Below are 9,957 nucleotides of genomic sequence, written 5' to 3'. Positions count from 1 at the left end.
CTGGGGACCAGAGTGGCATGTCCTAGCCTCGGGATCCCTGCCTTCTCTACATAGCTTTTAAAAAGAAAAAAAAAAGGGAGGGGGTGGGGAGGCAACTATGCCCAGAATTCCCAACAGCTGTTAGCTGCATTTTTCCGGCAGTGTAACACCTGCCTGGGTGCAAGGCCAACTCGGCAGTTGCCTGCAGCAGGTAATCTCCTGGTTTCTCATAAGAGCAGATAACACCCTGCTCTTGTTTTCTAGTATATAATTTAGCATGAGCAGCTCCATTTTGCTTTCATCTGTTAGGCCTGAAACAGGAGCTCATGCAAATCTATGACCTTCTATACATTCTAGTGGACACTGGGTGTAAAAGCAGCGGCCATGAGATTGTGGAGGATTCCCATCATGGTTGTGTTAAAGAATGCAGGACAGGCAAATTCAGGTCTGGAGGAAGGCCATTACTGTCACCATACCCTGATGTTAATCTGCATTGCTTCTGGAGGCTAGGCCACTATCCATTTCCCTAACAAAGCTTCAACCTGCAATCAGTTTTCTGATCTATATCTGGTCCTCATGAAATCTTCAACCTGTCTCCAGTGGCTTTCTCCTGTCAGGGAAAGTGAAGCATGTGAATAGGCCCTTTGTAAACAGGGAAATGAGAGGAAAGAATGATGAGGCAATAGAAGGACAAAGGGAGAGGATGTGTGATGAAACTGACATGTGCAGAAGAAGAAGGAGAATGAGAGAGAGAGACTGGCATTTGGAGGTGTGGGATAGGAGACTTCATTTTTGAGAGAGTGGCTGGCCAGTTCTTAAGGAAATGTATTGCTGTTTCCTCTTTTTAAAAATTAACTAGTTCATTAATTTTATTGGGAAGCAACTGTACAGAGAGAAGGAAGAAAGACCTTCCATCTACTGGTTCACTCCCACGTGGCTGTGGTGACCAGAGCTGAGCCAATCTAAAGTCAGGAGCCTGGAGTTTCTTCTGGATTTCCCACATGGGTGCAGGGTTCCAAATTTTGAGTCATTCTGTATTGCTTTCCCAGGTCACAAGCAGAGACCTGGATGGGAAATAGAGCAGCTGGGACATGAACAGGTGCCCATATGGCATTCCGGTGCATGCAAAGTGAAGATTTAGCCTCTGAGCAATTGCTCTGGCTTTGTTATCTCTTTTCTAATGGGAACCTGTATTTGGCTTAGTTATGTGATTTGAATGATTCGAATTCCGGGTTATGAAACAGTCGTTGTGCAGCACTTGTTTGTCTATGTATGCTGTATGCACCTTCAAGGACAGAGTCACTGCAGCTGGAAACAGATATTTCTGATGTCCCTGCCCCATCCATGTCTATTTATATGGAATACAAGCCTTCCCAGATACCAAGACAAATGCATCTAGGGATTCATGTAGCTCAAGAAGCCTCAAGCGCAAGACTGGTCCAATAGGAGGCATACCATTAATTTGGGGATAATCACATATAATCACCCTGTGCTCCCCAGCTGTGTTGTTCCACTGAGAACCCCAACATGGCTCAGAACCCAAGGTGAACATACAGGATTTTAAGGGAGTTTCCCTGGTTAACCAGTCCAGTGACAAACCTGCTAACATTTTCAAGAACAAGAGTCTTGTTGATGACATGGGAAAGGGCTTCTGGCGAGGATGACATGAGGACATACATGCACATCACTCATGGAAACCACATCCAATCCTAGTGGGTGCTAGCTACCCTCTTCTGGCCTGTCCACACTCTGCTCACTGCACTCTCCAGCCAGTCTTCTGGCCTGGGGAAGCCCACATGCACTTGGGGAAGTGCATATTACAGCAATCACACACATTCCACCTTAGGCATAAAAGCATTATTTATTCTTTTAATTGAGCTGCAGGTAGGATGAGGAGTCTCACTTAAAAAGCAGGGCTTTGGCATGGGAGACTGGGGTTCAATGAACAGGCAAAGCTCCAGAGTCTAAGAGGACCACAGTGACTGAGGACCAGCCTATGAGACTGAAAAGAGCTGAAGCCAATCACCTTGCATGCCGTGTGCTGTGTGATGGAACCAGACAGCTCTGACTGGGAATGACTGGGGAGGTTTGTGTTGGTTAGAGGAAGACAGCCAGTTGGTCCTGGTGTGAAAGGCAAGCAGGGGTGCCTGACTCGTGTCCCTGCCACTTTCTGAACGCAGCCAACATGGAAGGGCTGTGCAGACATTGCCACACAACAGCGCATGCCCATCCCTGCCATCCTCACATCACTGCGTCTTTGTCTTCAGGGTCTGCCTGTGCTGTTCCACCAGGGAGCCAATCCACTCTGTGGTCTTCTGCTTGGCTTCCTCCCAACTGAAGAGTGGCTCATAGCCCAGATCTCGCCGAGCTTTCTGGTAGGAGAAGGTGAACACGCTATTGCACAGTGTCACCAAGTGGCGATTGAAGGGGGGTTGATAGTTGTAAATTGGAGCCAGCAGGAAGCTCACTAACTCCAGCAGGAAGGCAAGCCAGTACTGCAGAGACAGAGGCAGGCTGGGTGTGGAATCGAGGCAGAGGCCCCACTTTCGGCTCAGCGTGTAATTGAGGTTGTCATAGCTCTGGTGAGGAGTGTTGTCTGCAATGTAGTAGAACTTTCCCTGGATGTTTGGAGCCTTTTGGGGGTCCCGTAGGACCCTTGAGGCCAGAATGTGAGCCCAGGCTACGTTGCCTACATAGACCGGGTTGGCTATGGAGAACTTACCACTACGTACTATGATCCCATTGTTTTTCAAGGACGCATTTATAATAGAAGCAGTGTTTTGGCTTCCTTCCCCATAGATGTACGTGGGCCTCAAAGCACAAGTGTACAATGTGCCACCATTTTTGAGAGTGTCTCCATTGGCTGCCAACACTGCCTTCTCAGCCAGCTTCTTGCTGTGTGGGTATGGAGCAGACCATGTGCTTTCGCGATGCTCTCCCTCATGGCCATTCCTGACGATTTCCTTGTATGAGTTGGGTCCAGCCACTTCCATTGAGCTGGTGTAGATGAAGAAGGGCACACTGGATCGAACACAGGCTTGCAGCAGCAGCTGGGTACCTGCCGCAGGGAACAAGTCATCGTTCTCAGGATACAAAGTAGGAGTGCTCTAACTTCACCCCAGTGACAGAAGTGAGTATTAAATTATTAAAATTCTAAAAGGTGCCCTTCCCTTTCTCTTGCTAACATATATCCATTCTGCAGTCATAGGAACACCACAAACCTGAGAAATATATGCACACTATGCTGTCTGGGACTCTTGGGCTTTTTATTTTTGTTTAAGTTTATTCATGTGTGTGTGTGTGTGTGTGTATAAAATGTGTGTGTTTTCTTTATGTTTTACTTTTGGAAAAATGTTGCATTGCTAGCTTACATGTTTGTAAACGAAGACATCAAAATCACCATTTGTCCTCTTTTTCTCCTCACAGATACCACACTTCAAGATTTTGTGCAATCCTGACCCCGCACCACCCAAGGACACTACTTGGTTTTCATCATAATTGTACCCACAGCATCATGCACAGGTAACATGCACTCTCAGTATACTTCAAATAACATATACTCCGATATACTTCAACTAATTGTGTTTTCCTCATTGACCATTAAGCAGTTGGGTCACCGGGATTTTGGGGGGAAAGAGGGGCAGAGGAGGTGGTGTCTGAACAAAGGGTTAGTGAATTATGAGCAAATGAAGGTTCCAGAGTTTGTTTCTCACTGCACATTCCTTCTGTAAGCCTACTCTTCATTTAGCTGTTACTATGCTTACCACTTTGGGACACTAAAGGTGACAAGCGTTCTTACACCTTCGGATCTAGAGCCCTGCACTAACTTCTCGTGGCAGGTGGAGAACTGAATGGAAGCTGTCATCTCCTGCTTGTGATCCCTGTAACATGAGGATGTTGAGGATTTCTTGTGGCTGTGCAGACTGAAGCTCACAGCTGAACTGAGGCAGCTGCCCTTGAGAGAGGACATCCCAGTCAATGCACCACTTCTCACATATGCACATGTGTGTTCACATGTGTCAATGTCATCTGGCAACCCTTTCACCTACAAAGTGTGCTGCAGACAGTTTTTCTTTTCTTTTTTTTTTTTTTACAGACAGCCTGTTTTTAAAATCTTTTTGAGTTGCTTGGTTATTTTTACAAAGTAAGTGTAGTGGAAGAGAAAATTGGGGTTTGTTTACTTTCAAGAGGGAAGACGATCATCGTTGTAATCTGGTAGTGCTAGCGGGTATAGCAAAAAGATACCTCCATCATTTTGCCTTCCTTTTCACATCTCTAACATCTGACAGCAGTGTACAGCAGAGGCTAAACACTGACAACGGGTTCTCTTTGTACATTTCTCATGGGGTGTGTTTGAGTAGGTACAAGCAAGGGCCCCTTTCCTGCATGGTTCTGGAGCCCTAATGCACTTGGTTGTTTGAGAGCACAAGTCAGTGAGTAGAGTCAGTTTGGAGGGCAAAGCAGGTAGGTTAGAGGGGCCAGGGTTTGGATGATGCAATACTCGAAAGCTGGTTTCCAGATATCAATGGGGTGGTGTCACCAGCTAGGACACTGGGTCTTGTGTCTAGAGTTCAGATACATTGGAAAGCCATGCTTAGAGAAACTTCAAACCTTTGAGGGTTGATGGTTTATTGCATACGTCCGTGGGCATTTGGATAGAAACTGCTGCTCAGTTTCTAGTGATGAGATGGAGAGCTAGTATTATGGACTTTTTTGTTGTTGTTGTTAAGAAAATGATTCCTGTATCATGGCAGAAAATTTTGAAGATTAAAAAAAATAATCAAAATGTTTAGAAAAAATGTTACGAGAAGTCATATGCTGTATAGTTCTGTCCCGGTGACCCCTTTATTTGAGGTGTGAATATCGTTGTGGAAGTTCTCATGAGTCTCTACTTTAGGACTAAGTGCATCATTAAAGAAGCACCTGTAAAGTTTGTTCTGGCTCAGGTGTGACAAGTTGTGGTTTGATGTCACATACTTTGAATTGGAGTTTAAATGGATGTTTTACTAGATTAGCAACAGAAATCTTTCCTGACCCCAGGGTCACACAAGTGGGAGTTTATACTATAGCTCTCCTATTTACCACTTTTGATGCCTTGGACACATTACTTGCTATTTTCAGCCCAGTTTCCTTGTCTGTCTGAATCACAGAGGATAATAGCTTTGAACTCTTTCTAATGGGAGTAAGAAGTAAAAAGCGCACAGCACCTCTTCCAGGTGTGGAAGATCATCTTCCCTTTGCTATTTCCCTTCTTCATCTTCTCACCTGATCCATCTCTTTTTCAGGTTGCTCTTACCTTTCAGATTGACATCCATGATGACGTCTCTGGGAATGACACCTCTGACATCAATGAGACAGGCAGTGTGGATGACAACGGAGATGCCCTGGCAGGCTGTGACGAGGCACTGCTCATCCAGAATGTCTTCTTCCAGCATGGTCAGCTTGATCTTGTTCTTGAGCTCTGTGTAAACACAAGGCAGGATGTGTGGAAGTTTTCTTGCGTGCCTGGGAAGCTTTCATGGGAACGGGAGCATTTCCTGAGGCCTTCAAGGACAGTTAGAGTTGAGGTATACCGTGCTGGGGGCACACTCTTGGCAGGTCCAAGACAACGAAGACACTGAGATCTGATTGTGCAGCATTTCTGGGGAGGGAATAAACATCTAGGGGCTGGAGTTGTGTTGCAGCAGGTTTGGCCGTTTTCTGCAAAGCCTGCTTCCCATATGAATACTGGTTTGTGTCCCAGCTGCTTCCCTTCCAACCTTGTTCCTGGCCATACACCTGGGAATGCAGCCAGAGATGTCCCAATTATTTGAGCACCGTCTATGTGTGTGGGAGATTCAGATGGAATTCCTGCCTCCTATCTTGGACCTCAACCAGTCCTGGCCATTGCAGTGTTTGGAGGGAGTGAATCAGTGTATGGATGAGCCATCTCTTTGTCTCGCTGTCTCTGTGACTTTGTCTTTCAAATAAATACGTTTGGTGGGCTTTTGTTTTTAAGTTTAAAAAAAAAACCACAAAGATCTTTTTCCATTTCTGTTCATTCTGAAAAGGAATCTGAGAAACAAGCTAATGTTGCTAGAGCATAAACATTATTAAAGAAAATTGTGGAACATTTTTCAAGTTGGGTAAAGAAGTGGGGTGGTTGTGCAGAGTTGGATATAAGAATAAAGAACTTAAATTTGATTTTGTGTGGAGCAGAAAATCATGTGTAGATTTGCAGTAGGATGAGAACTAGAGAGAGTAGTGTAGGATGTCAACCTTAGTCTCAGAGTATCAAGCATACTAGTATGGAGTCATAAGAAAGCAAGCTGATCCTGGGAACATGTAGAATGTCCCTGGCAATATAAGGAGGGCTGCGGTATTGAGTAGCAGAGGAAATGAGAGACAACCACACTTTAGGCTTTCTTTGGAGAAGTCCTAATGCTCACTGGGCTGAGAAGAGAAGGATTCCAAGTCAATCCTGATATTTCTTGTTTGGACAGAGGAGAGTAAATCCATATCCAGGAATTTAGAAAGGGCTCAATGGTACACTTAGTGGAAAAAATTCTACATTATATATATATATATGTATGTATAAAGCAGATAGTAATGCTGAAAATGAGTCAGCTAGAGCCAGATTTAGAGTGACAATTCAGGAACAATAATTCCTTGTTTAGATGCATCCAGAAGCAGTTCCTCTCTTTGAACTCTGGTTAATTCTGTCTACCTCCAGCCCCTTCCCACAAACACCTCCTGCAAGGTCCTGATGACAAGAGGGGAGGAAGAGGCTGCTGGGAAGAGCTGGGGAACCACTGCAACTGAGATTTTCTCTGGTTGTTCCTCCCTCTGATTCCCTTTCCCTTCCTGTGCTGACATCAGATGCAGGCTCAGAGGGATCACTGTGTCAGAGCAGAAGTCCAGAGTCCAGAGAGAAATGGGGACCTCCCTGCATCAGTTCTGGGAATCCTGAAAGCACAGGAGCCAACACACTGGCTGTGTTGCTGAAAGAGCCTGAGTGCCTGCCTTCTCCCGGCACTCGGCACTTGGCAATGAAGTCTATGAAGACTGCGTCAGCAATTGCCTTGAGTATGAGCTGTGTTAGAGAGAGGCCCAGAGAGACTGTGAGTTCCAAAACAGCAGGACTGCCTGGTTTGCAATCCATCTTGTGTCTGTGGGAACATGGACAAGTGAATGGACCCCTCCGGAGCAGACTCTTCATCTACGAGAAGGAAAGGTACTTCTTCTCATAAGGTTCTTACAAGGAGCAAATGAATTGACAGATGAGAAGAAAGTAGTCCGGTGGCTGCACAGAATGAACAGCCACGATTTTCTGTTACTGTCTTGATTCTGGAGCCTGTCTACCCACTTCACTCCTGATTGCACCAACTGGAAGCTGTTCCCTTTGCTGGCGTGAGATGTGAGATAGCAAATACTGATGACTCATGAGATGACAATAGTTAATATTGATCCTATGTTAATATTTGTTTACCAGTGAAACAACTGAAGCAGACAGGAGGAATCCAGCAATCAGCAGAAGAGAAGAGAGTTAAAGAAAGTAGAGTAGGTAGTTCCTGAGTGCAATGCAGGGATCCTCATTAAATAGGTGTGCTCATGTGGGGCCCTTTGCCTGTGTGGACTTTGAGGGCCTCATTGTCCAAATGGGTGGTAGCCCCTGCTCTTGTCCCCGTCAGTTCCTCGAAGAGAAAACTGGTGTGCAGGAAACTCTCCAGTCAGATTGTTTTTGTTTGTTTGTTTGTTTTGTCAGGTCTTTTGTTTGTGTCAGAGAAGCAATTTGGGAAAGGAATGGTGATCTGTTCTAGCCACATCTGAGGCCCCGTTGTTGTGGGATGAGGAGCAGGGAAACAGGAAGAGATGGACAGGGACTCCAGGGAGGACACTTCTGAGCTGTGCATTTCTCACTGTGGATCTGACTCTGCTTTGTGTATTTGAGCCTGTTCTTTTTAGGATGCTTTCTAGGAGCTGGTGTTCTGGTTTAGTGGGTTAAGTCACTGACTGGAATACTGGCATCCTATAAAGATGCTGGTTGGAAACCCAGCTGATACACTACTGAGACAGCTCCCTCTAAAGCACTTGGGAAAGCAGTGGACAGTGGACCAAGTTCTTGTGCACTTGCATTCTCCTGGGAGACCTGAAAGAAGCTCCAGGCTTCTGACTTCTGCCTGACTTAGCCTTGGTCATTGTGGCCATTTGGGCAGGGAACCAATAAGTGAATGATTCTCTCTCTCTCCCTCTCTCGTTTCTTTCTCTCTATGACTCTTCCTTTCTAATCAATAAAAGCAAATCTTTAAAAAAAAACTTTTTCCCATTTCACAGATTTGTACATACACATTCTTACACACCCACACTCAATTCTACTTTTACTTCCTTTTATTTTGTTTTCACTTAATACACCATAGAAGTCACAAAAACCTAACACAATGAAGACCCAAGGAAATTTTCCGAGGTAGAAACCCAGTGCCCAGACCACAAGGCTGTAGGTACTCCAGAGCATGAGAACTGTGGATACGGCAGGGGAGTGAAGTGTGAATTTCTCCATGAGAAGTGTGAACTAGAGGTGGGAGTGCTAGCCTGCACTCCCTCTCTCCAGCTCTAGATCCTGCCATGGTTCTGTCTCCTACACCCACTCCAGGGTCTTTCATACTATGCTTTCTGTGAGTTGCTTAAAGATGACTATGAACATGAGATTAGCCTTGGTGTTGCTACAACTTTCCTAAATTTTCTGACAAGGACTCCCTTCCCATATCCACACAGAGTATACAATGGAGCCCGGCATCCAAGCCTTGAGTCACTTACTTGAAAATTCCTCCTTCACTTCTGGTTCAAAGACCTTGTCCAGGATCCTGAGCTCCTGAAGCCCCTTCTCCTGGACGAGCAAGTGGACGATCCTCCGACCCAGAAACCCTCCTGCTCCTGTCACGAGGCAGCTCCACTCAGTCATGGCCAATTCCAGGTGCAAGGAAACAGGTGCTGGGAACCAGAAATTTCTGGGTAGAAGATCTGATTCAGCAGACCCTGTAGTAGGCTGGAAAGTGTGATGAAATAAACAAAGTCAGAGAAAATGCATTCACTCATCATCCTCCCCCCAAATTCATTTGTATAAAAATCGAACATGCTCAGCACCACAAATAGTTGAAAGGAAATTAAAATATGCTAACCTTTTCAGTTCTTAAACACCAAACAGAGGAGTTTGGGCGCTGGTCTCTTCGTCCTCCGAGGCAGAACTGGAACTTTATGTATTGTCGCCTCTGGCTCTGCCAATCACCTTGAACTCTGGCTACATATTCATTGCTGGTTCTTTCTTTAGTGGCCCTCCTCCGGAAAGAGTTATGATCTTTGATTTATTTCTTATTCCAGTGCCAGGGTTCTCATTATGATAAAGAGACTTGGTTTTCAGCCTCAACAGGACCCTCAGTAGTTGATATCAGATCTCTGACATCCACAGCCGGTGAACTTAATTTAGGCAGCGATCCCTCTTAGCATACAATGAGAGTTTTGGCTTTGTCTACTGTATATTTCTAGAAAGAAAAAATATTGTAGCACACCGTATCCTTCCTCACAATACCCTTTGAACTGCTGTCATGTTGCAATGTTCAGAGATTGTCAATGATGGCAGGGCTAATAGCAGGGTTTAAGAGAGGTATCACTGCTTGAAGACATCTAGGTTTCTGAAGGTAGAGCTTTGTCAAAAGAAAACTGCATATTGATAATCTGCTAGTTATTTGGTCTACAGATTGGTAAGTATGTGCTAAAGTGACTTAACATTTTCCTTTTTTATTTTTTATTATCATTTTGTGAACAGTCCCCTGTATATAGAGTTTCCTATATATCCCCCCTCCCCAAATCCCACCACCACCACCACCAAATTCCCCCATATGATTACAATAGTGTAGTTTCTCATAAACAGTCATAAGTCCATCATTGCAGGCATTGACTATGTCGGAGTCCAGCATCCCACTGTCTTGACACATTCAACAGTTT

General features: G+C 45.1%; 1 protein-coding gene across 2 annotated transcripts; it reads right to left on the bottom strand.

The window, feature by feature from the left end:
• Positions 1 to 1,907: 1,907 nt before the first annotated feature.
• On the bottom strand, positions 1,908 to 8,917 carry LOC121168510 (3 beta-hydroxysteroid dehydrogenase/Delta 5-->4-isomerase-like). Of its 2 annotated transcripts, XM_040998731.1 has the most exons (3): positions 8,773 to 8,917; positions 5,276 to 5,440; positions 1,908 to 3,037 (listed from the first exon to the last, which is right to left on the bottom strand). In XM_040998731.1, exons 1-3 carry the CDS (start codon positions 8,915 to 8,917, stop codon positions 2,226 to 2,228), a joined length of 1,122 nt encoding a protein of 373 aa, XP_040854665.1. In that variant the 3' UTR covers positions 1,908 to 2,225. The 2 variants fall into 2 exon arrangements, with proteins under 2 accessions (XP_040854665.1, XP_040854666.1); XM_040998732.1 differs by lacking the exon at positions 5,276 to 5,440.
• Positions 8,918 to 9,957: the final 1,040 nt, after the last annotated feature.

Source organism: Ochotona curzoniae, unplaced genomic scaffold, assembly GCF_017591425.1.
Source record: "Ochotona curzoniae isolate NIBS_2020 unplaced genomic scaffold, NIBS_Ocur_1.0 scaffold_1037, whole genome shotgun sequence".
Lineage (NCBI taxonomy): Eukaryota > Metazoa > Chordata > Mammalia > Lagomorpha > Ochotonidae > Ochotona > Ochotona curzoniae.
The sequence above is the reverse complement of the archived record's forward strand: the minus strand, read 5'-3'. Positions and strand labels throughout refer to the sequence as shown.